The following is a 25,919-nucleotide window of genomic DNA, read 5'->3' as shown; positions in this document are numbered from 1 at the left end:
CACTGCCAGCTTGAGGTCTGGACGCTTCGCCCCACACCTCCCACGTGCCCGCAGGTGACGGGAGAACCCTTCAGCCTCAGTTTCCCCATTTTCCCCCGAGCACGCTGCCACCGCCCCCTGCACCGCGGGCTGTCGGGGGCGTGAGGTCGCGCTGGAACCACCGCCGTGAGCCGCACGGAGGGAGGCACCCAGGCGCTGCCGCCCCCGCAGCGCCCCCCAGACAATAACCCGCAGGAACCGGGGAAGGAGGCCGGGGAGCAGGTGCGGCGGCCCGCGTCGCCTCCCCGCCCGCCCGGTGCAGCGGGGCGCGGGGCGCGCAGCCCGGTCTCCGCCCCCCGGGCCCGGGCCCTGCTCCCCGCGGGGCGCCGGGCAGAGCGGGGAGCCCGCCGGCGGGAGGGAGCGGGCGGCGCCATCCCCTGTCAGCCCGGGGCCGGAGGCCGCGTCAGAGCCCCTCAGCCCCCGCCCGCCTCGCCGCGGCCCCCCGACCCCCCCTGCCCTCCGGCCGCCGCGCCCCCGGCCCCGCCCGCAGCCCGCAGAGGGAGGGGAGGGGAGGCGTACCCCGCCGCCCCGCCGGGCGCTCCGCGGCGCCGTCCCGCCCAGCCCGCCGGTCCAGAGGCGGGCGCCCCTCGCTGACACTCACCGCAGCCGCCCAGCGCGGGAGGAGCCGAGCGTCCCGCCGGGAAAGGGCGGGGCCGCGCGCGTCACGTGACCTGCCGGCCGCCGCGCGTGCGCAGTCCGCTCGCCTGGGAGGGCGGGGAAAGCGGGGGCGAGGGTTCGGGAGTGAAGGCGTGGCGGGGAGGAGGGGCGGTTCGGGGGGCGGGGAAGGCGGGGGGGGGGAGGAGGGGGCGGTTAGGGGGAGGGGGGCGGAGAAAGGGGGCGGGGAAGGCGGGGGGAGGTTGGTGGGGGCGGGGAAGCCGTGGGGGGGGAGAGGGTTGGCGGTTCGGGGGGGGGGCAGGGAAGGGGGGGTTCTGGGGGCGGGGAAGGCGGGGGAGGTTCATGGGGCGGGGAAGGCGGGAGGGGAGGGGGGGGCGGGGAATGGGCTGGTAAGGGGGGGCGGGGAAGGCGGGGGTGTTGGGGGGGAGGGGAAGGTGGGGGGGAGGGGGGCGGGGGTTCGGGGAGAGTTGTGGGGGCGATGAAGGCAGGGGGTGGGGGGGCGGGGAAGGCGGGGGTGTTGGGGGAGGGGAAGGGGGGGGGGAGGGGGCGGGGGTTTGGGGAGAGTTGTGGGGGCGATGAAGGCACGGGGTGGGGGGGTTGGTGGAGGTGGGGGGGTTTGGGGGGTGGGGGGAGGGGGACGCAGCCGCCAGCCCCAGGGGCTGTGCTCGCCGGGACCTCCCGCAGCAGGGGCCCCACAGAGGACGCCTGGGTGAGGGGCGGCCCTTCGTTGGAGGCAAGTGTAGGCTGAGTAGAACCCAGTTAAAGAGCTTCACTGCACTTAAAGTACCCTGTTTCCCCCAAAATAAGAGTGTCTTATATTAATTTTTGCTCCCAAAGATGCGCTAGGTCTTATTTTCAGGGGATGTCTTATTTTTCCATGAAGAATACGGTACACATTTATTGTTAAATGAAAATAAAGGAAATGCATTACCTGTATACGGTACGGTAGTACGGTCATTGTCAACACAAACCAGACAAACTGTGAATCCTATAGTATCAAGAATTTACTCATTTATTCAATGGCAATCGTGTCATCTGGAACATCATCATAACAATCCAATTCCTGAATTTCCTGGTGAATTTCTTGTGACTCCATTTCTTTCAGAATCAGTGGACCAAATCTCTCATGTTTAGCCTAGGGGGGGGGGGGCTTATTTTCAGGGGGATGCCTTATATTTCACTCAGAAGGAAACCTGTAAGTAGGTCTTATTTTCGGAGGATGTCTTATTTTCTGGGAAACACGGTAGGACCGAGGCTCTTGCAGGCTGTCATTCTGACCACCCGCCAGGCCTCAGACTCTGTACCTGCCACAGGTGTATCCCGGAGTCTGATGGCTTCCACCCCCAGGCTGTCAGCGTGGCAGCCTGTCAAACAAGGTCCTGTCGCCACGTGCCCACAGGAGTCCCCTCGGCAGGGTGAGGTGACTGCGGGCGAGACAGCCCAGCGCCGCTGGTAATCGCAGCCGTCCATGCTGAAAGAGACCCACGCGAAGGTCCCTGATCAGTCCATTTCTATAATACAAAAGGGGGTCTTGATGGGTCAGAAGAGAGTCACCTTCTGGTCCTTGGAGATGCAGGTGAGGCTTTAGCTCCGTTTGGATGGGGAAAATATTCGTCCAATTTGACCCATGCACCAAGACGGCACCGGTTCGATTCCGGTTGCACACTCCATCCCCCACCCCCACCCCAGTCAGAGGCACGGAAGGGGGCAGCCAATCAATTGATGTTCCTCTCTCTTGGATGTTTCTCTCTCTCTACCTCTCCCTTCTCCCTCTCTCTAAGATCATACATATATTTTTTATATTTTTTACAGAAGGGAGAGAGAGAGAGAAACATCGCACACCCCCTGCTGGGGATGTGCTCTCAAACAAGGTACATGCCCTTCACCGGAATCGAACCCGGGACCCTTCAGTCCGCAGGCTGCCACTCTACCCACTGAGCCAAACCAGTTTTAGCCTATTCTATGGATCAGACACCTTACAGAGAATATTTACTATACCCCTCACACAAAAGTTATCAGACAGATTTTTATTATTTCATATTTTTACATTGTTTTAAGTAAATTAAGTCATTTATTCCAAGTCATATAGCAGGTGAGCTACCGAATCTAAAGATCCAAACTAGATGTGTCTGGATTCTTTCTTGGCACCAGACTCACTTCCCAGCAGGGTAGAAGGGCATATGACCAATGGTTGTAAACGCTGTATGATGCCACCTAAATAAAATCCAAGAACAGGCAACACTTAACATTGCGCTGGTACAGGTTTTCCTTAGTTTTGCTCAGCTGCCGGCTAAAGCATCTTTTGCTTTTCAACCTGCATGGATGTGAAGCTGTCATTGATGGAACACTTCACCATATATGTCAGCTACCTGTCTACAGGCATTCTATTATTTAACTTAATCTTCACTGCCTGAAACCAATCATTGTCTCACTAATAGAAAGAGGCTGGTCAACCTTGAAGCTATGAAAAGTCAGAGCCAACCACTTCCTATCTAATTGAGACAATGGTAACTGAGGCAACTTTCCCATATTGTAATCATATAAATTCTTACTGATATTATAATCCATCCGATTATTATCTGCCTGAGGGCTATGGGTGTTTCCCAAAGCTGCTTCAGGGTACTGGGTGTATCCCATAGCAGCCTCAATAAAAGGGATAGCAAGGCCAGAGCATAGAGAGTCTTCGCACTAGCAGGGGTCTTCAAACTACGGCCCGCGGACCACATGCGGCCCGCAAAGGAGTCTGATCCAGCCCGCCAGGTTTTTTGGGCAGTGAGCGCAGCCAAGGTGTTACAGTAGGAATTAGTAGTTCATATAGTCCGGCCCTCCAGCTCTCTGAGGGACCGGGATCTGGCACCCACTTTAAAAAGTTTGAGGACGCCTGCACTAGAGGTTGACTCCCGCCTGGCCCCCCATTTGTCCCAAATTAACTCTTTCCTAATCTCTATTTTAGTGTGCGACCTCCTCTAGAAACCGGACCCTGAGTGGGCCCTGAATCATGCGGGTCGTGTTAAGGGTTCCTACACTTCACAGTCTTTAAGGCAGTCTTATTCCTACGCCCATTTTATTTTTTATTTTTAAAAAATATATTTCTTGCCGAAGCAGGTTTGGCTCAGTGGATAGAGCGTCGGCCTATGGACTCAAAGGTCCCAGGTTTGATTCCGGTCAAGGGCATGTACCTTGGTTGCGGGCATATCCCCGGTAGGGGGTGTGCAAGAGGCAGCTGATGGATGTTTCTAGATCTCTATTTGTCTCTTTTCCTCTCTGTAAAAAATCAATAAAAAATATTTAAAGAAATAAAAATAATGTATTGATTTTTTACAGAGAGGGAGAGGGAGAGTCAGAAACATTGATCAGCTGTCTCCTGCATGCCCCCCACTGGGGATGTACCGGCAACCCAGGTACATGTCCTTAACTGGAATTGGACCTGGGACCCTTCAGTTCTACAGGCTGACGCTCTATCCACTAGGCCACACCTTTTAGGGCCCCACGCCCATTTTGTAAGTAAACAAACAGGTTTGCAAGAGCCAAGTCGCTTGGCCAAGATCAAAGAAGCGTAAGCCGCAACACTTAGCATCCGATGCCAGTATCTGGCTGGAGCACCTGCGTGTGTGCATGCCTCCCTGGTGACATAAACCAGCAGGGAGCCGACGAGGCCTGGGACATGGACATGGCGGCTGGTTCTCCAGCTGCTCCACTTTGTTCACCAAAATGTCCTGCCTTCCTGCCGAAACCGGTTTGGCTCAGTGGATAGAGCATTGGCCTGTGGACTGAGGGGGGGGAGGGGTGTCCCAGGTTCGATTCCATGTCAAGGACATGTGCATTGGTTGAGGGTACAACCCCAGTGGGGGAATGTGCAAGAGGCAGCTGGTAGATGTTTCTCTCTCACCGATGTTTCTAGATCTCTATCTGTAAAAAGTCAATAAAATATATATATATTTTTAAAATGTCCTCCCTTCCTTGCTCAGGGGAAGCGGGCAGACGCAGGGCGCCACAGGCAGTTTCTGGCAGGATCCCCAGGGTGCCAAGAGGGTTCGCCCCTCCAGCGGTCCCGCCCCCTCGCCAGGGTGAGCCCGGCGCCGTGCGGACCAATCAGCGGCGCGGGCTGGCGCCCCGCCCCTCCGCGCTGCGTGCCCCCACGTACGCCGCTGCGCAGAGCGCCGACCCCTCTCGCGGCCGCTTCACTCCGTGACCGCGGCGGCCGGCGGGATGCGGCTGGGCCCGAGGCCCGCGGCCCTGGGGCTGCTGCTGCTGCTGTGCGCGCCCGCGGCCGGCGCTGGGGACGCGCAGGGCGAGCACCGCAGCGACTACGACCGCGAGGCGCTGCTGGGCGGCCAGGTGAGTGGGCCAGCCGGGCCGGGCCGGGCCGGGGCTGGGAGGGTCGGTCCCGGGCGGCCTGGCTGGACGCTGGGCGGGACGCCGGGCCCCGATCCCTTCTGCCCTCCCGCGCGGGGCAGGATCTCGAGGCGCGTGGGGACCGGGGCCTTGGAGAGCAGATGTGAGTCACCCCAAACCCTCCCTTGCAAGGCTCTGCTAGTCCTCTTTTCCTCCCCCCCCCCCATTTTGCTCCGCCGATAGTAATGTTTGACCCCCCTCTCCTGTCTATCGCTTTACCTTCCAAAGGAAGAAGTCGACGAGTATGTTAAACTCGCCCCCGAAGAGCAACAGAAAAGACTGAAGTCGATCGTAAAGAAGATTGACTTGGACTCAGATGGCTTTCTCACCGAAAGTAAGGACGTCCTACATACACAGCTAACTAATAACAATGGACATAAACATTTAGGACGGGTGGCTGTTGAGGGTACATTGCTAATGCTCCATCACATTAGAGGTACTTGGAGAGGGTATAAAGGTCCTAGTGAGGAGAACTTACACCTGAAGATCTTTATGTTTTTATATTAAATGTATTGGGGTGACATTGGTTAGTTAGTAAGATCATACAGGTCTCAGGTGTACATTTCTGTAATATTGCACTGTGTGCCCACCACCCAAAGTAAAAATCTTCAGCCACCGTATATTTGACCCCTTTTGCTAACCCAACCCCCTTCCCTCTGGTGTACTTGGAAGTCTTTAGGTACAGGATCCTAACTAAAACCCACACTCTCTCTCATCCTATATAATAAAGAGCTAATAGGCAGGTGCCAGTGGGGGCCCCACCCATCACCCCGCTGTTGCCCCACAGATTGGCCTTAATCACCGGCCAGGCCTAGGGACTCTACCCAAGTGTGAATTTTGTGCACTGGGCCTCTAGTCCTCTATAATAAAGAGCTAATATGCAAATAGTCATCACTCCCTCGTGCCATCCCGCCATGGCGGCTCAGACACTCAACACTGCGGAGAGAGGAATGAGGACCAGCCAGGCTGCGGCCCCGGAGAGGGACAAGCCACCTGCCCCGCAATCCTGGCCGTGTCCTGGGTGCCTGAGGCTGTGGTCCAGGCGAAGCTGCCCGCCCACGGTCCCCTGCAGCTGTGGCCAGCCCAGGTGAAGCCGGCCTGGTTCCTGGGTGCCTGTGGCCAGACAGAGGGAGGGAATCCTGGGACCCGGGTGCGGGGCAAGGCAGAGGAAGTTAGGGGCAATCAGGCCAGCAGAGGAGCAGTTAGGGGAGATCGGGCCGGTAGGGAAGCAGTTAGGGGTGATCAGGCAGGCAGGCAGAGGTGGGTTAGGGGCAATCAGGCAGGCAGCGAGCAGTTAGCCAGCGGTACCGGATTGCGAGAGGCAGTCAGAAATCCCCCGAGGTCCTGGATTGGAGAGGGTGCAGGCTGGGCTGAGGGACCCTCCCCCTCTTGGCTCGAATGTCGTGCACCGGGCCTCTAGCCTACACTAATAAAAGAGGAGGATGCAAATTGACCACACCTTTGCGATGCTCACCAGCCAATCATGAGTGAGTATGCAAATCAACCCAACGAAGATGGAGGGTTAATTTGCATACACAGGCGCTGCGCAGCGGGGGCAGCATGCAGGCATTCCCCACTGCCCCAGCCACTTCGGGCCTGAACGAAGGGAGTGCCAGCAGCCAGGGGAAGGAAGGCTCATTCTTCCACGAATCTTTGTGCATTGGGCCTCTAGTAATATATAAACACCATTGGGCCTACATGTATTCGCAAATTACACCTTGAGCAAACACCTATTCTTCATCTGACTTTTATCAGTGTCAACAATGTGACTCATTTTAAGTATTTTTTTAGAATTATAAGAATTTGCTTCTTTTACAAGCAAATACAAAAAGACTTGTTGCATATGAATTAAGTTTATGACAAATCATTACCGCTAAAGAGGCCCTAAGAATCATCTTGTCCCTTCCTTTGTGGAGATGAAGAAACTGTAGGTCATGGGTGGAAATTAAATGCCTTTCTGAATGGAGTGGCAAAGCCAGGACTCAGATCCAAATCTGTTCCTATTATAATTCAGTTTCTAATATCTTTCACTTAAAATATCTGCCGAGACCGGTTTGGCTCAATGGATAGAGCCTCGGCTTGGGGACTGAAGGGTCCCGGGTTCGATTCCGGTCAAGGGCATGTACCTTGGTTGTGGGTATATCCCCAGTAGGGGGTGTGCAAGAGGCAGCTGATCGATGACTCTCATCGATGTTTTTAACTCTGTTTCTCTCCCTTCTTCTCTGTACAAAAATCAATTAAAAAAAAAAAAAAATCTAAGTGGCCAAAACTGGTTTGTCTCAGTGGTAGAGCGTCGGTCTGCGGACTGAAAGGTCCCAGGTTCGATTCCGATCAAGGGCATGTACATCGGTTGCGGGCACATCCCCAGTAGGGGATGTGCAAGAGGCAGCTGGTCGATGTTTCTCTCTCATCGACGTTTCTAATACTCCCTCTCCCTTCCTCTCTGTAAAAAATCAATAAAATATATTAAAAACCAAAACCCAAACCAAAACAAACATCTAAGTGTTCTTGGGTAGATTCTGTAGTTCGAAGTGAAATGTACAAATTATTAGAAGAATCCTATCTAATAAAGTGGGAAATATGCTAATTGAACCTCATGCCATCACAAATATGGTGGCACCCACAGCCAATAAGGAGGGAATATGCTAATTGACTCGCCCTCAAAATGGTGGTGCCAACAGCCACAAGATGGCAGGGCCCAGTCCCCTCAGCCCTTTGCTGTGCACCTGCCTTCAGAGTCCCCCAGTCCCCTTAGTCTTCCAGCCACCTAGGACCCGCCTGAACTACAGGCAAGCCTCAGATGGTGGCTGCCCAGCCGCCCAGGGCTGCCCGAGGCTCAGGTAACCAGGGCCGGCCGAGGTTGGCGCTGCCGGCAGTGGCAGCAGAGCTGTGATGGGGGCGTTGCCTCCTGCCCCTGAGGGCTCCTGGACTGTGAGGGGGAAGGCTGGGATGAGGGACCTCCCTGGGGCTCTATTATTTTAATAATATTAAATAGAAGCTAGTTTGTTGTAGCCTGTTTCAATGCGGCTCAGCATCTAAGGAACAAAATTGCTGAGAGAATATTACAAATGGATACATTTAAGATTTGTTGTCAATGAAGTATCCACATTGGTGCCTTCTGGAGTATTGAGGTTTTGGTACTTATACTTGTTGCATATGAATTAAGTTTGTTAGGGCCTCTTTAGCGGTAATGATTTGTCATAAACTTAATTCATATGCAACAAGTCTTTTTAAGAACAAGAAAAGCTTACTCTCTAATATCTAATAAGAATGGGTTCATCTTTGGTTAGAAAGCACACAGAACAAGTTGATTTGGAAGACTTCATGGTACCTGTTTGTAAGGGCCTCCATATACTCAAATATTTAGTAGTAAATATTTCAAAAAGATGCAGAAACCAGTTTGGCTCAGTGGATAGAGTGTCAGCCTGCGGACTGAAGGGTCCCAGGTTCAATTCCAGTCAAGGGCATGTTCCTTAGTTGCAAGCACATCCCCAGTAAGGGACGTGCAAGAGGCAGCTGATGGGTGTTTCTCTCTCATTGATGTTTCTAACTCTCTCTCTCTCCCTTTCTCTCTGTAAAAAAACCAATAAAATATATTAAAAAAAATTTCCCCCCCAAAAACGTTAAAGTTAAAACGAACTTACTCCAAACGTTCATTATACAGAGAAGAAAGCAGAAACTCACGAGGGTAAACACGCCCTTACGGCAGAGCTGCCGTGAACCCACGTTTCTGGTCACTGCCATTCTGCGTTCTGCTGTGCCGTGGCAAGCTCCACGTAGACTGGAGGGGACCTTCATTGTTGGGACCTTTCTGGAAATTTTGCCAGTTTGCACTTTATGGTCCAGGACTGGACTTAGGTTCTTGAGAGACAGCAACTGTCAGTGGCAGGAGTTTGTGCTTTGAGGCCAAAGGTATGTTGAATGTGCACTCAATCGACTGATCACTTACTAGGTGTGAGTCCTCAAATCGAAACCTCTATTTCCTACCAAAGCCCATGTGGGTCAGTGGATAGAGCATCAGCCTGTGGACTGAAAGGTCCCAGCTTCGATTCCAGTCAAGGGCATGGACTTTGGTTGCAGGCACATCCCCAGTGGGGGGTGTGCAAGAGGCAGCTGATCGATGATGATTCTCTCTCATCGATGTTTCTAACTCTCTATCTCTCTCTCTCTTCCTCTCTGTGAAAAATCAATAAAATATTAAAAAAAACCCAAAACCCTCCATTTCCTGAACTTTAAAATAGTGATGATAATTGCCTTGTTTTGAAGGTTGGAGACAATGTATATAAACAACCTGTTATATAATAGTAACTAGAGGCCCTGATGCATGAAATTCACGCAAGAGTAGGCCTTCCCTTCTGCTGCCACTGCTGGCTGCCAGCACCGGCTTCCCTCTGGCACCCAGGACCCAGGCTTCCCTCCTCCGGCCGTCGGCAGGTACCCAGGACCCGGGCTGGCTTTGTCCGGAAGGGCGTCCGGAATGAGGTCTGGAAGATGTCCCATCTAATTAGCATATTACCCGTTTATTATTATAGAGAGATTGTTGAATACATTGGATGCTGTCATTATTATTCTGCCCTGATTTAGAGTTTCAGGGGAGACCGAAAAAAGTGCCTTTTTATATTCACCTGACCTCCCCTAGGTCAGTGGAAGAATACCACTCTTTAAACCAAATGGCATACTCCTGCCATCTTGGCAAATATCTGTTTTCTCCGCTTTTTCTACAATGTGGTATATTAAAAATCTCTATGAATAGATTTTTAAAAATATATTTTATTGATTTTTTTTACAGAGAAGAAGGGAGAGGGATAGAGAGCTAGAAACATCGATGAGAGAGAAACATCGGCCAGCTGCCTCTTGCACACCCCCTACTGGAGATGTGCCCGCAACCAATGTACATGCCCTTTACCGGAATCGAACCTGGGACCTTCCAGTCTGCAGGCTGACGCTCTATCCACTGAGCCAAACCGGTTTCGGCTCTATGAATAGATTTTTAATAATTGATCTGAAAGTAGACGTTTGAGATTTAGAAACTTTTCAGGTGCCTAGTTAGGACAGACAGCTGTTGCAAGAAGCGCATAGGTCATAATTGCTAATCACCATGTCTGTGTTAAAGTCTCCTCCCGATGTTCTGTGTCACGGTTAAAGGGAGTATAAGTGTTTCTCAACTTGAGTCACTTGAAGACCATTTCACAATTTAGGCCATATCTACTTATCATGGATTCTTTACTTTTTTTTTTTTATAATGTATTTAATTACTAATTTATTAAGTTTTCCTGTCAATTGACACATTCTGTATGGAGCCTTTCAAGGAAGTTTTTTATATAAAATATATTTTATTGATTTTTTACAGAGAGGAAGGAGAGAGATAGAGAGCTAGAAACGTCGATGAGAGAGAAACATCGACCAGCTGCCTCTTGCACACCCCCCACTGGGATGTGTCCGCAACACGGGTACATGCCCTTGACCAGAATCGAACCTGGGACCTTTCAGTCCGCAGACCGATGCTCTACCACTGAGCCAAACCGGTTTCGGCTCAAGGAAGTTTTGAGAGTTTATTTACAATCACCAAAAGCAGGTGGTTCTGTAAAACTTATAGGTAATTGTAGACTCCTTAAATTCACAACATATATATATATATATATTTCAACATTTAAACAGAAGCCCATTTTTTTAAATAAATTTTTATTGTTCATATTATTATAAATGTTCCTTTTTCCCCCCCCCCACCATTGCTCTCCTCCACCAGGTTCCCACCCCACCCTCTGCCCTTTCCCCACTCCCCATTGTCCTCATCCATAGGTGCACAGTTTATGTTCAGTCTCTTCCCACATCCCCCTCTCCCCTTTTCCCCAAGAATCGTCAGTTCACTCCCCTTCCATATCTCTGATCATATTATATTCAACAGTTAATATTGTTCATCAGATTTTTTTTAATTTTCTTGGTTTTTAGATTCATTTGTTGTTCATAATTTTTATCTTTATTTACTTTCTCTTCTGAAAGAACCCCCTTCAGCCATTCATATAATTCTGGTTTGGCGGTGATGAACTCCTTTAGCTTTTTTTTATTAGTGAAGCTCTTTATCTGACCTTTGATTCTGAGTGATAGCTTTGCTGGATAGAGTATTTTTGGCTGTAGGTTCTTACTATTCATCACCTTGAATATTTCTTGCCATTCCCGTCTGGCCTGCATGGTTTCTGTTAAGAAGTCAGCTGACAATCATATAGGTGCTCCTTTATAGGAGGGAAATTCTACCTTCTTTGCTCTTGCTGCTTTTAATATTCTCTCTTTGTCTTTTGCTCTTGGAATTTTAATTATGATGTGTCTTGGTGTGATCCTCTTTGGATTCCTTTTGTTTGGAGTTCTGTGTGCTTCCTGAACTTGTAAGTCTAATTCTTTCACCAGGTGGGGGAAGTTTTCTGTCACTATTTCTTTCAATATGTTTTCAGTATCTTGCTCTCTCTTATCTTCTGGGACCCCCATAATTCTGATGTTGGTTCGCTTGAAGTTGTCCCAGAGGTTTCTTACATTATCTTCAGTTTTCTGGATTCTCTTGCCTTCTAGCTTCTGCGGAGGAATGTCTTCTGGTTCCAAATCTTTGACTTGATTCTTGTGATCTTCCATTCTGTTTTTAGGACTCTGTATAATATTTTTTATTTCAGTCAATGTATTCTTTATTTCTTGTTGATCCCTTATCATTTCTTGTTGATTCCTTATTAATTATAGTTGATCCCTTTTCATATCCTCATAGGTCTTATCCATCTTTTCTAGGAAATTCTTGAAAAACCTTATAATCGTAGATATGAACTCTATATCCAGTCGCTTTTTGTCCTCCATTTCTTTCGTTTGTGATCTATTTCGTCTTGGCATTTTTGCAGCTTTCCTGAGTTGGTAGCCTTAAAAGTCTCTGTGTTCTGCTTGGATGGGGCGGGGTTTTAGGGTGGAGCCTACAGCCTTGGCTTCCGTCAGCCCCGCCCTATGCGGGTCCTTCAGTACTCGCTGCCAGCACCTCGGAGAGAGAGGTGCCCTCGATTTTCGCCTGTTGCCAAACAGTCTGTGCTCTCCCCCAATGAGCCCGGTATTGGGGTTCAGTTCAGTTGGTAGTGGGATTGGAGGTGGTGTTCAGAGCAGTCTGGAGCCCCAGTCTCCTTCCTGCCTGGGCATTCCCGCGGCACAGCCGGCCATCCCTTCTCTGCGCGCAGTGTGCGCGCCGCCGGGACCTCCTTTCGCAGCTCCTCCTTACAGCCCAGCTCCCTCTGTGTGAGCCTGGGTCCCTGGGGTCTGGCCTAGAACTGGGGTTCAGAGCAGTCGGAAGTGGGGCCCAGCACAGTCGGAGCTTTTATCTCCTTCCCGCTAGGGAACGCCAGCCAGGCACTCAGCCGCCCCGCCCTTCCTCTCTGGCTCCGTCCTCTCCGCGCGACGCGTGTATCCATACCTTAGGCTTTTCCAGTTCCTCCGCGCTTCTTTCTGGTTTTCTCCTTGCTTCTCATTGTAGAATTTCCAGTCTACATTTGTAGACTTCCATTTGTAGACTTTCCTGTAGTTCTGGGTAACGTCCATTTTACATTTTAGTTGTATTTTATTGAAATTGCTGTGTGCGGCTGCAGCTAGGTGTTTACCTGTCAGCCATCTTGGAACGACTCCATGGATTATTTTCTTAGTGTAGTATTGATTCAACTTAATGTTAAATTTATTTTAAAGGAAAATTTCATGTTACTTTTGCAAATGGAAACCACTTTTTTCTAATACTTATTAAAATAAATGGATTCAAAGATTTGTGCTTCATGATGGATTTATGATAGCAAAAGTTACCGTATTTTTCGGACCATAAGACGCTCCGGACCATAAGACGCACCAGTTTTTAGAGAAGGGAAATGAAGAAAAAAAGATTCTGAAACAAATAGTGTCCTAAAATATTTTATGTGCATTAAAACCCAACATCACAGTCATAAACACATGTAATCAACCCTGTAAAGTAAACAGCAGCATTTAGAACCATTTTAGAGCCGGGCAAGCACACAGAGACCACACAGAGCCGGGCAAGTAAAAAAACTTTTTTTTAAAGTGTATGTGTAGGCTATGTTTGGACCATAAGACGCAGGGACTTTTTCTCCCCACTTCTGGGGGAAAAAAAGTGCGTCTTATGGTCTGAAAAATACGGTACTTGCAGTTTCAGGGATAATCTTTTTTTTTTTTTTTTTTAACATATTTTATTGATTTTTTTTTTACAGAGAGGAAAGGAGAGGGATAGAGAGTTAGAAACATCGATCAGCTGCCTCCTGCACACTCCCTACTGGGGATGTGCCCGCAACCAATGTACATGCCCTTGACCGGAATCGAACCTGAGAACTTTCAGTCCGCAGGCCGACGCTCTATCTACTGAAACACACTGGTTTTGTTCGATTGGTAAATCTTTTACTAAGTACTTAAGGAGTCAGGGGCTTCCCATGTATTTGGAAAACCTCAGGGAATAAATCATGCCCAAACTGTGTCCTTGAGCAGCTTACTTCTCTTTAAATCACATTTTATAACGTCTGAGATCCAAACGCGCTCCCCATCTCCCCCTCGTGTTTCTGTGAACACTGCTAAGTCTGCTCTCATTCCGTATTTGCAGACACTGAATTTTGTGTGTGTGTGTTTTCACTGAGAGACCGTCTAGAAACCCTCAAAGTGTGAGAATTACGGTTAACACCTATTGTGTTCTGGGACATTCCCCTAGGTGAGCTCAGTTCGTGGATTCAGATGTCCTTTAAACATTATGCGATGCAAGAGGCAAAACAGCAGTTTGTGGAATACGATAAGAACAGCGATGGGAGCGTGTCCTGGGACGAATACAACATCCAGATGTACGACCGCGTGATTGACTTTGACGAGAACACAGCTCTGGACGACGCGGAAGAGGAGTCCTTCAGGCAGGTGAGAGCATGCGTACAGACTGCCTTTGAACGAGGGAGTGGAAGTGGGGGGAAGAGACAGAGAGAGAGAGAGAGAGAGAGAGAGAGAGAGGGAGAGAGAAACATCGGTGTGAGAGAGAGACTGATTGGTTGCCTCCTGTGAGGGCTGCCCCTTTTTAAGACTGGATCATACTCTATTTTTTTTTTTTTAATATATATTTTATTGATTTTATACAGAGAGGAGGGAGAGAGATACAGAGTTAGAAACATGGATGAGGGAGAGTCATTGATCAGCTGCCTCTTGCACACCCCCTACTGGGGGTATACCCACAACCAAGGTACATGCCCTTGACCGGAATAGAACCCGGGACCCTTCAGTCCCCAAGCCGACGCTCTATCCACTGAGCCAAACCGGTCTCGGCGTGGATCATACGCTAGTGCAGGTGCATACTGTATTTTGTTTATCCATTCATCTATACGTGGACACCTGGATTTGCGTCAACTTTTTGGCTATTGTTAATGACTAGAACCCGGTGCGTGAAATGCCTACACAGGTGGGGTCCCTAGGCCTGGCCTGCAGTCGGGGACTCTCTGGGCCATCTCGCCCGCTCCTGAACTGAGCCTGCCTGGCGGGGAGGGACCATGGGAGGTTTGCTGGCCAGGGGGAGAGGACAGGGGGAGGTTGGCTATGGGAGCGGACTCACCAAGGGGAAGCTCCTGCATTAGTGTCTGCCCCCTGGTGGTCAGTATGCATCATAGCAACTGGCCCACCAGTTGCTCTGGTCCTTTGGTCGTGTAATGGTTGCTCAGACTTTTAGATAGATGGATGGATGGATGGATGGATGGATGGATGGATAGATAGATAGATATGAACATGGGTGTGCAAATATCTGTTCGAGACCCTACTTTAAGTTTTTGGAGGGAATATACCCAGAAGTGTAGTTGGAATTGTTGCATCGTAGGGTGATGTTATTTTAATTTTTTGAGGAACTGCAATACTGTCTTCCATAGTGGCTCCACCCTTTTTTAATAACCCATTTAAAAAAAATATTTTATTGAGTTTTTACAGAGAGGAAGAGAGAGGGATAGAAAGTTAGAAACATCGATCAGCTGCCTTTTGCACACCCCCTACTGGGGATGTGCCCGCAACCAAGGTACAGGCTCTTTACTGGAATCGAACCTGGGACCTTTCAGTCCGCAGGCCAATGCTCTATCCACTGAGCCACACCGGTTTCAGCTAATAACTCATTTTTGAAGATTCTGTGTGACCGTAGTTCTGTTGCCTCTCATGGTTTAATTTGTTTAAATACATGCTGCTTCAGCAGAGCTGAGGAGGACAATATTTAGGAAACATTTGTTTAGTAAATAGAACTTTTCAAGACAAATGACTGTTTTCTTCAGAAATTGCTATTTTAAGTACTTTTGTATTTCAAATTAATTTTACAGTCTTTTTCTTAAAACGATAGTTTTTCTTATGTGGAAAAATAGAAAGCCAAGCACCTAGTTGCAAACCATTATGTCCCAAGATATTATTATTAGTCAAGGGTATTTGGCAAACATTTGAGCCGCTTCAAATTCCTTAACTTACCTATTTTTGGTGCCCACCTTTTAGTTACTGTGGCCATAGGTCATGGTTGTACATGCTGTGTTTTTTTTTTTTTAATATATTTTATTGATGTTTTTACAGAGAGAAAGGGAGAGTGATAGAGAGTTAGAAACATTGATGAGAGAGAAACACCGATCAGCTGCCTCCTGCATTCCCCTTACTGGGGATGTGTCCGCAACCAAGGTACATGCCCTTGACCAGAATCAAACCCAGGACCCTTGAGTCTGCAGGCCAATGCTCTATCCACTGAGCCAAACCAGTCAGGGCTGTGCTGTTTGCTTTAGAATCCTGTGGGCCGCTGGAGCTCCAGAGGCCAGTTGCTCTCCTGGTGACTGAGCACATGCTGGGCGTTTGCCCCAGAGTAGAGGTCTGCCTGGCTTTCCATCCGGCTGCCCCACTAACACTCAGGCAGCTTTGGGTCCGATATGGAACCACCTCACACTGTAGTGTCTTTATGTCTGATTATCCTACCTAATAAAGAGGGAATATGTTAGTAATTGACCCCCACGCTGTTGCAAAGATGGCAGCACCCACAGCCAATAAGGAGGGAATATGCTAATTGACTGTCACACCCTCAAAGATGGTGGTACTCACATCCACAAAATGGCGGCGCCCAGTCCCCTTTGCCCCGCTGGGGTGGCAGGTACGTGGCAAGGCCAGGCCCGCCCCTGGGCAGACCTGGCCTCTCTGCACGCCTGCCTCCAGAGTTCCCCAGTCCCCTTCAGCCCCCCAGGGCCGGCCTGAGGCACAGGCAAGCCTGCGATGGTGGCTGCCCATAGCTCAGGTAGCCAGGACCGGCTGAGGCTTGCGCTGCCGGCAGTGGCAGCAGCACAGGTGTGATCACCTTCCCCTGATAGTGGGGTCACCTCCAGCCCCTCAGTGCTCCCAGACTGTGAGAGGGGGCAGGCCGGGCTGAGGGGACCCGCCTCCCCCCCACCCCCCATGTCTCTGAATTTTCATGCCCCGGGCCTCTAGTGGGATGATGATAGTATGGAGAAATAGTAGCAGTTCTGTGTTAATTTATTTTTATTTATTTATTTTTAAAAAATATATTTTGTTGATTTTTTACAGAGTGGAAGGGAGAGAGATAGAGAGTTAGAAACATCGATGAGAGAGAGGCATCAATCAGCCCCCCACTGGGGATGTGGCCACAGCCAAGGTACATGCCCTTGACCGGAATCGAACCCGAGACCCCTCAGGCTGCAGGCCGACGCTCCATCCACTGAGCCAAACCAGCCTCGGCAGTTCTGTGTTAATTTAAAGGAATATTGTTGCCTTTCACACTTACATGAAACTAGTAGCCCAGTGCACGCGCTGAGGTGGAGGGAGAGAGAAACATTGATGTGAGAGCAAGATATCAACCGGCTGCCTCCTTCACACCTGCGCCCAGGCACTGAGCCCACCACCGAGCACACATGTGCCCTGGCCAGAATCAACCCGGCAGCCTCTGGCTCGCAGAATGACACCCCACCCACTGAGCCACACTGGCCAGGGCCTTCTTGTTGACTTTTGCGGTTGTTGCCTTTGCTTTTGGTGTCAGACGGTCCCCACTGTATAGCTGAGGAGACCAGGGGAGGGAAGCTGAGTGCCGGAAGGAGCAGCTGGTAAGTGGCATTGCTGGAATCGCTCCTAGCCGCTCTGACTGCACTGCTGCTTCTAATAAACGTCATTTCCCCAAACAACCGTCAGAGGGATGATGTGAAGATAAAATAACGAATGAAAATGCACTTCAGATTCCGCATGGTTTGTACTTTTGGAGGTGGTATTCACAATTATGTGTTGTGATGAGACCTTTAAACGTGTTCAATATCTCATTTCCCAAGCTTCATCTAAAGGACAAGAAGCGGTTCGAAAAGGCTAACCAGGACTCGGATCCCGGTTTAAATCTTGAAGAATTCATTGCTTTCGAGCATCCTGAAGAGGTTGATTATATGACGGTAAGGAAGAGCAGTTTTCATTGAGTTGTTGAGAGGCCAGGACTTGAGACCTGCTTTAGCTGGTGATCCAGAATTGCATCCAGCCAGAATTGTGAGAGACGGGACCGTATCTCGGAGAGGTTTGGACTGGGAAGGAGGGCTCGGGGTGGAGGCTGCTTATTGGGAGGGAGAAGGTAAAGGACTGAGTTTTTATTTTACTTATTTATTTATAATTTAATTTTATTTATTATTATTTTCAATATATTTTTATTGACTTTTTACAGAGAGGAAGGGGGAGAGGTAGAGAGCTAGAAACACTGACCAGCTGCCTCTTGCACACCCCCTACCGGGGATGTGCCCGCAACCAACGTACATGCCCCTGACCGGAATCGAACCCGGGACCTTTCAGTCCGCAGACGGACGCTCTACCGCTGAGCCAAACCGGTTTCGGCTATAATTTTATTTTATTATTATTATTTTTTAAAATATTTTATTGATTTTGTACAGAGAGGAAGGGAGAGAGATAGAGAGTTAGAAATATCCATGAGAGAGAGTCATCGATCAGTTGCCTCCTGCACACCCCCCACTGGGGATATGCCTGCGACCAAGGTACATACCCTTGACCGGAATCGAACCCGGGTCCCTTCAGTCCCCAAGCCGAGGCTCTATCCATTGAGCTAAACCGGTCTCGGCTATAATTTTATTTTTAAAAAAAAATATATTTTATTGATTTTTTTACAGAGAGGAAGGGAGAGGAATAGAGAGTTAGAAACATCGATGAGAGAGAAACATCGACCAGCTGCCTCCTGCACACCCTCCACTGGGGATGTGCCCGCAACCAAGGTACATGCCCTTGATTGGAATGGAACGTGGGACCTTTCAGTCCACAGGCCGATGCTGTATCCACTGAGCCACACCGGTTTCGGCTCCCTCTGCGTTTGTATGGGCTGATTTAAGGGTGGGTTGGGTAACGGACACATTCTGTGGTTTTTCTCGGAAAGGGGTCATGTCGGGAACATAGTTACACATGATGATAGTTACACAAAAGGAGAGTCCTGCTCTGCCCTTTCAACAGTGGTCTATGAAAGAAGGCCTGCATGCTGGGACGGGGCCATGAGACCGTATCTCCAGGCCTGGCCTAGTCAGCACTGATAACTCTTATCTGAGCAGAGTCCACGGCCTCCCTGGAAGCATGCTCCAGCAATCTCACTCTTCAACAGATACATTTTAGATCTGGAGCTAGAACAACAGTTCTGTGCAAAGAGAAAGACTCGGGGTTCTCATGGTTTGGGCGAAAAGCAGAGTTAAAGAGGAGGGGTAGCCGAAACCGGTGTGGCTCAGTGGATAGAGCGTCGGCCTGCGGACTGAAAGGTCTCAGGTTCGATTCCGGTCAAGGGCATGGACCTTGGTTGCTGGCACATCCCCAGTAGAGGGTGTGCAGGAGGCAGCTGATGGATGATTCTTTCTCATCAATGTTTCTGATTATCTCTCTCTCTTCTCTCTGTGAAAAATCAATAAAATATATTAAAAAAAAAAAAAAAAAAAAAAAAAGAAGAGGGGTACTCGGAGATGTCGTTGAGGAGGAGGAAAATGCGGTCAGCGCTGAGGTGGTTTCAGAGGAGCGGGGACCCTAACCACACAGCCTGAGGATGCTGGATTTACCACATGGTGGTGTTGTGTTCCTGCTTCCAATCCGTGTTTGCCAGCACAGACCATCCAGAGGACGGCTGCGAAAGCAGTTCTGCAGTAGGAGTGACCCGGATGGTGGTGGGATTGGAAACGTCGTTGCTAACTTATTTCTGTGCTAGGAATTCGTCATCGAAGAGGCTTTAGAAGAACATGACAAAGACGGGGATGGATTTGTCAGTTTGGAAGAATTCCTAGGGGACTACAGGCGGGACCCAGGTAAGTGTGCTGGCAGAGGGGCAAACGCAACAGAAAGAAAGAAAATGGAGCCAAAAGCACTCGCCCAATGGCTGCTCGTTCTGCCCAGTGAGACGAGCAAAACCCCACATGTGGAGGTCACCCCAGAATGCTGTCCTGCTCCTCTCAGAGCCCATCTGGGCCCTGGCACGTTTTCCTTTCCAGACTCATACAGTGTGATTGTCAAATCCAGTGGGGAGGAAGGAAAGATGATATTTTTATTAAAAAAAAAATATATTTTACTGATTTTTTACAGAGAAGAAGGGAGAGAGATACTTAGAAACATCGATGAGAATCATCGATCAGCTGCCTCTTGCACGCCCCCTACTGGGGATGTGCCCACAACCAATATACATGCCCTTGACCGGAATCGAACCTTGGACCCTTCAGTCCGCAGGCCGATGCTCTATCCACTGAGCCAAACCGGTTTCGGCTCGGCGGTTGATATTTTAAAACAAAATCCTGTATCTTTTGATGTAGATCTTAAAAGAGAAATAAGTATAAATACCGTGAACACCGGTGTGGACTGTGGAAGGTGACTTATGGTTGTCTGAAATTTCAGGAGTTTGTATATGTCTTTTCTCAGAATTTCTTCCAGAATTGTTGCCTAAAAGCACCGCTTACTGGGAAGGTCCTTTGAAGTGACAGGCAGCATTGCTCTGTAAGAAAGGCGAGAAGCTTTATGTAGCCACGTGACATGCAAACAGTTTTACCCAGATCAAATTTGGGAAAAGCAGATATAACAAATAGCAGTTGATAAAATTACTAGTTTGTGAGAATATGCAACGATTTCAAAAGTCAGAGTTGCTTAGACCTGTGTGTCACTGTTGAAAATGACTGTATAGTTTGTACTTATTTTAGCACTTTTCAGTTAAATATTTTTGTTTCTTTGGGCATTTTTTATGTAGTAGGCTTTACATTCATTCCTTTTATTCTAGGGATATATCCAATGCCTCATTATATACATGTGATATTCTTACATGTGTATTTGTTGTTGATTTCTTTTCATCTAAAGCAGCCAATGAAGACCCAGAGTGGATACTTGTTGAGAAAGATAGATTCCTGAATGATTACGACAAGGATTCGGACGGCAGGCTGGACCCTCAAGAGCTGCTGTCTTGGGTGGTGCCCAACAACCAGGGCATCGCCCAGGAAGAGGTGAGCGCTCCCGAGTGACACCCTCCCCTGTGTGTGTGTCACTGTGGGTGGGAAAGGAAGCTCAAGTGTGTGAGCCAAAGAAAGAAGCACTTACATTTTTAAGGATCAATGCATTGCTCTTTTTTTTTTTTTTTTTTAAATATATATTTTATTGATTTTTCGCAAGAGAGGAAGGGAGAGAGATAGAGAGCTAGAAACGTCGATGAGAGAGAAACATCGACCAGCTGCCTTTTGCACACCCCCTACTGGGGATGTGCCCGCAACCCAGGTACATGCCCTTGACCGGAATCAAACCCGGGACCTTTCAGTCCGCAGACCGACGCTCTACCACTGAGCCACACCGGTTTCGGCACATTGCTCTTTCTTGATTTAAATCTATGAGCTGTTTTAGATCGTCAAGGGACAAGCAAGTTAAAATTGCATCATGTATTCATTTGATAGGACAGTTAGAAAAATAAACTTTGTATTTGCCTGTAGGGGCTCAGAATGGTTATGTTCATGTTGCTTAACTTAGAGATATCCTGAGTCAGACTTGAGACAGAACCCAGCGGAAATTAGCAAAGGAGATAATGAGAGAAGCCGGAGACAGACCCTGTGACAGTCTGTAATGTTTTCATTTACTCAGACAGTGAGTACTTGAACGGAGCAATAATCTTTTTAAAAAAATATATATATTTTATTGATTTTTCACAGAAAGGAAGAGAGAGGAATAGAGAACTAGAAACATTGATGAAAGAGAATAATAGATCAGCTGCCTCTTGCACATCCCCTACTGGGGATGTGCCCGCAACCAAGGTACATGCCCTTGACCGGAATCGAACCTGGGACCTTTCAGTCTGCAGGCTGACGCTCTATCCACTGAGCCAAACCGGTCCCGGCATGCAATAATCATTTTGATGAGTGATTCTTTTATTGCTCACAGGCTCCTTTAAAAATACGGTGCAAACCGTGAATGAATGAAAGTATGAATGGCTCTGACAAATCTAACACCCATTGAAATGTGCACATCTTGCTGAAACTATGAATTGCACCTGACACATTGAATGACGTTTGTTCAAGGCTCTCCACCTCATCGACGAGATGGATCTGAACAATGACAGGAAGCTCTCCGAGGCGGAGATTCTGGAGAACCAGGACTTGTTCCTCACCAGCGAGGCCACAGACTATGGCCGCCAGCTTCACGATGAGTATTTCCACCGCGACGAGCTCTGATCCGTAGTTTCTTACCGGTGTTACATTTGCGATACCACATCGACGCGGTTATTTTCCGCTCTGGGGTCCTACAGCCACCAGCCGTATCTTAACGTAGATGATAATTCTGGCCTTGGAGGAGAAAAACGAAACTCTGGTGTGTATTTCAAAAACGTGTCGGAGAAAACAATGTTGTGCCATATGACAGACAGCCAAGTCTTTCCTGTATTCGCCTTCTCTTCAGTGCTGTGCTGCGGGATACTTTGAGTTCCAGTTCCATACTTGAAAAATGGAACATTTATTTCAGAGAGGCCTAAAGGAGTATGTGGCTGAGCTATACACTTTTCTTTCTTTAAGTAGCATTAATTGGAGAGCCGACGGGATTACGTTGTTTTTAGATGTAGCGTTTTGTTAAAAACACACACACAACAAAAACCTTTAAAGGAACCTGTAGAAAAACTTATACCTCACACCTAGGTTGAGAAGTTCTGCTTAATTTTAAAATGGTTTCTATCAAGGGTTTTACTGTATGAAATAGAACTTTATATTTTTGCATACTTCTAGATAGTAATTATATTTAACGCGTAACCATAGCTCTATGGTGTGTGGACCTTGGTATTGTTTTGAACTCTTCTCTTCTGACTGATTAAAAAAATGAAAGGTCCTATCTTTTTAAATGTTTGTTAGTTTTCTTTAATCTTCCGGGTAAACCTTGAATTTCACATAGGTTTTTGTTCTGTTGTTACACTATCCCGCCTTATCCATTCCTGTATTTTGGTAGCGAGTGTTCTAGAACACTGTTAAATTATTCTTGTTCCATACTTGTATTTTTTTTTTAATAAAAGAATATCATAATTAAAAGTATACTGGATACATTTCAGTTGCTATTGTAGCAAATATGGTTGTGCTGTTTGGGGCTAGAAATAGTGGTAAGAATTACACAGGTTGGCCGAAACCGGTTTGGCTCAGTGGATAGAGCGTCGGTCTGTGGACTGAAAGGTCCCAGGTTCGATTCCAGTCAAGGGCATGTACATTGGTTGCGGGCACATCCCCGGTAGGGGGTGTGCAAGAGGCAGCTGGTCAATGTTTCTCTCTCATCGACATTTCTAGCTCTCTATCTCTCTCCCTTCCTCCTCTATGTAAAATATCAATAAAATATATTTAAAAGAAAAAGAATTATACAGGTTGAAATCACCAGTAGAGCTCAATATCAGTTATACTAAGTTAAATCATATTTGGTAAACATTTCTTTATACCAAAAATGGTCAGTTTGTGTGTGTGTGTGTTTTTAAAAAAAATATATTTTATTGACTTTTTACAGAGAGAAAGAGAGAGGGATAGAGAATTAGAAACATCGATGAGAGAAACATCAATCAGCTGCCTCCTACACACCTCACACCAGGGATGTGCCCGCAACCAAGGTACATGCCCTTGACCGGAATCGAACCTGGGACCCTTCAATTCGCAGGCTGACATTCTATCACTGAGCCAAACTGGTTAGGGCTGTGTGTGTGTTTTTGTTTATCCTCAACCGAGGATATTTTCCCATTGATTTTTAGAGAGAGTGGGAGAGAGAGGGAAAAACAGGGAGAAACATTGGTGTGAGAGAAACACATCGATGGGTTGCCTTCTGCACATGCTCCAACCAGGGCCCAGGCCAGGGAGAATCCTGCAACTGAGGTCCGTGCCCTTAACCAGAATCGAACCTGGGACCCTTCGGTCTGCAGTCTGACACTCTATCTGCTGACCTAAAACTGGGTAGGCCCAAATGGTCAGTTTTGACCTTATTTAGCAGTTCAACTTTCTGTGTTTGGAAGGAATAAGAAAAGTGAGAAGGCGAGGAATTCATGTTTTATTTGTAGGGTGAGAATTCTGTTACTATTATATTTCTCGTACAATTTATTAAAAAAGTATAAGTAATTTGCTTCAACATTGAGTTTTTGCTGAGTGGATATTTACCTTTCCTGTCTGCTATAAAAATATTTTTAAAAATATATATTTTATTTATTTATTTTGCCAAAACCGGTTTGGCTCAGTGGATAGAGCGTAGGCCTGCGGACTGAGAGGTCCCGGGTTCGATTCCGGTCAGGGGCATGTGCCCTGGTTGCGGGCACATCCCCAGTAGGGGGTGTGCAAGAGGCAGTTGATCGATGTTTCTCTCTCATGGATGTTTCTAGCTCTATCCCTCTCCCCCTCTGTAAAATATCAATAAAAAAAATATATGTATATATATATTTTAAACATATTTTCTTGATTTTTTACAGAGAGGAAGAGAGAGGGATAGAGAGTTAGAAACATCGATGAGAATCATAAATCAGCTGCCTCTTACACGCCCCCTACTGGGGATGTGCCCGCAACCAGGGCACATGCCCCTGACCGGAATCGAACCCGGGACCTTTCAGTCCGCAGGCCTACGCTCTATCCACTGAGCCACGCTGGTTTCAGCTATTAAAATTTTTGTAACTGATATCAGGATTTATCGTAGAGTGAGCCTCTTATCAGGGTCTGGAGTCTCATTGCGCTGCCAAGCCTAAGGAAAGGTAATGCTCTCCTGCAGCCTCTAGTGTGCATCTTGGGAATAGCACCTGAGTGACGTCACAAGGAAAACTACTCTCTGCTGCCATCTCCTGTGCATCTTGGAAATTACATCTGAGGGGAGATCAGCAAAAAAAGCTAATTCCTGCTGCCATCTAGTGTGCTGCTTTGGAATAACATCTGAGTGGAGGTGACCCACTCAGAAATGACCATCATTTGAATAATTTTCAAATTTCTCCTGAAAAAGTATATACACTTTTTACATCAAGCCTTCTATTATTAAATTTACACAATTTATTTCAACTTGTTTTGAGGTTTTAATTCTTAGAAACCTTAATTTTTCAATACTAGTAACCAAAAAGTAAACCAGCAGCATTTCTTAGATTGATGTTTATGAACACATTTTAAACATACTTTTTATCCCAAACCGGTTTGGCTCAGTGGATAGAGCGTCGGCCTTCGGACTGAAGGGTCCCGGGTTCGATTCCGGTCAAGGGCGTGTACCTTGGTTGCGGGCACATCCTCCGTAGGGGGTGTGCAAGGGGCAGCTGATCGATGACTCTATCTCATTGATGTTTCTAACTATCTCTCTCCATTCCTCTCTGTACAAAATCAATAAAATGTATTTAAAAAAAAATAATGGCACAGCATAGCGGTTTTAGTCAATGACAGATCCATTCATCCGTTTTGTATGATGAGGAAGATGTCTCCTTTGATCACTGCGTCCACGTGCCTCGTCCAACAACTGGTTTTGGGACCCGGATCTACATTGGGTCACAGCTAAAGGGCAAGCAGGATGGATTTTCCCTGATTGGAGCGGCGGGTGGAGATGAGGGAGGCTTTCCTGTGGGACCGACCACTTTTTTTAAAATTTATTTTATTTTATTTTTATAATATATTTTATTGATTTTGTACAGAGAGGAAGGGAGAGAGATAGAGAGTTAGAAACATCGATGAGAGAGAGTCATTGATCAGCTGCCTCTTGCACACCCCCTACTGGGGATATGCCCACAACCAAGGTACATGCCCTTGACCGGAATAGAACCCGGGACCCTTCAGTCCCCAAGCCAACGCTCTATCCATTGAGCCAAACCTGTCTCGGCAGGGACCGACCACTTAAAAAATATATATTTTATTGATTTTTTGCAGAAGAAAGGAAGAGGGATAGAGAGTTAGAAACACCAATGAGAGAGAACCATCGATCAGCTGCCTCTTGCACACCCCCCACTGGGGATGTGTCTGCAACCAATGTACACGCCCTTGACCAGAATTGAACCCGGGACCTTTCAGTTCGCAGGCTGATGCTCTATCCACTGAGCCACACCGGTTTTGGCAGGACCAACCCCTTTTCAGGGGCATGTCTTGCAGCGGAATTGCAGCGCCTGGAGCGGCACTTTCCTGTCCGCGTCCTGAGCTGCGCGGTCCCATCCCACAGTCTCTCTGCAGGCGGAGCCCAGGCACGGCAGCTCCTTCTGGCGGCATTGAGTGTACTAAGGCTCCACACAGGAATGTGGCCTGGCCAGTGTGGTCATTAGTGGTCGGCAAACTCATGAGTCCACAGAGCCAAATATCAACAGGACAATGATTGAAATTTCTTTGGAGAGCCAAATTTTTTAAACTTAAACTAGATAGGTACTGTGTTTCCCCGAA

The 25,919-nt window shown here is 48.0% G+C and overlaps 2 protein-coding genes and 1 long non-coding RNA gene across 7 annotated transcripts in view; 1 reads left to right on the top strand and 2 right to left on the bottom strand.

Moving 5' to 3' along the window:
- The window catches only part of SCAPER (S-phase cyclin A associated protein in the ER), a 163,725-nt gene extending 163,067 nt beyond the window's left edge, over positions 1 to 658 (bottom strand). For 3 of the 4 annotated variants that reach the window (XM_045573438.1, XM_045573440.1, XM_036415597.2), the window contains exon 1: positions 559 to 576. The gene's annotated coding sequence lies outside the window, so the exon portion shown is untranslated. Of the gene's footprint in view, positions 1 to 558; positions 577 to 640 lie in introns of those variants that run through there. The other variant, XM_045573439.1, reaches the window with a different exon arrangement.
- A 2,008-nt stretch (positions 659 to 2,666) lies between these two features.
- Positions 2,667 to 2,960, bottom strand: LOC123651422. Its single transcript, XR_006740128.1, has 2 exons — positions 2,902 to 2,960; positions 2,667 to 2,868 (listed from the first exon to the last, which is right to left on the bottom strand). It is a non-coding gene; the product is annotated as an uncharacterized LOC123651422 (long non-coding RNA).
- A 1,841-nt stretch (positions 2,961 to 4,801) lies between these two features.
- Positions 4,802 to 22,598, top strand: RCN2 (reticulocalbin 2). Of its 2 annotated transcripts, none has more exons than XM_036415615.2 (7): positions 4,802 to 4,992; positions 5,278 to 5,383; positions 13,766 to 13,962; positions 17,370 to 17,483; positions 19,271 to 19,367; positions 20,404 to 20,543; positions 21,603 to 22,598. In XM_036415615.2, the coding sequence occupies exons 1-7, from the start codon at positions 4,864 to 4,866 to the stop codon at positions 21,753 to 21,755; spliced, it is 936 nt and encodes a 311-aa protein (XP_036271508.1). In that variant the 5' UTR covers positions 4,802 to 4,863; the 3' UTR covers positions 21,756 to 22,598. The 2 variants fall into 2 exon arrangements, with proteins under 2 accessions (XP_036271508.1, XP_036271507.1); XM_036415614.2 differs by having other exon boundaries at positions 4,803 to 4,992; positions 20,401 to 20,543.
- Positions 22,599 to 25,919: the final 3,321 nt, after the last annotated feature.

Source organism: Pipistrellus kuhlii, unplaced genomic scaffold, assembly GCF_014108245.1.
Source record: "Pipistrellus kuhlii isolate mPipKuh1 unplaced genomic scaffold, mPipKuh1.p scaffold_m20_p_50, whole genome shotgun sequence".
Lineage (NCBI taxonomy): Eukaryota > Metazoa > Chordata > Mammalia > Chiroptera > Vespertilionidae > Pipistrellus > Pipistrellus kuhlii.
This window is presented reverse-complemented; position numbering and strand designations above follow the sequence as displayed.

Coding starts and splice junctions, on each gene's coding strand:
- RCN2 (XM_036415614.2), top strand. CDS start 4,864: ATGCGGCTGGGCCCGAGGCCCGCGGCCCTGGGGCTGCTGCTGCTGCTG. Junction 4,993..5,277: donor AGGCGCTGCTGGGCGGCCAG/GTGAGTGGGCCA, acceptor TACCTTCCAAAG/GAAGAAGTCGACGAGTATGT. Junction 19,368..20,400: donor GGACTACAGGCGGGACCCAG/GTAAGTGTGCTG, acceptor TTTCATCTAAAG/CAGCCAATGAAGACCCAGAG.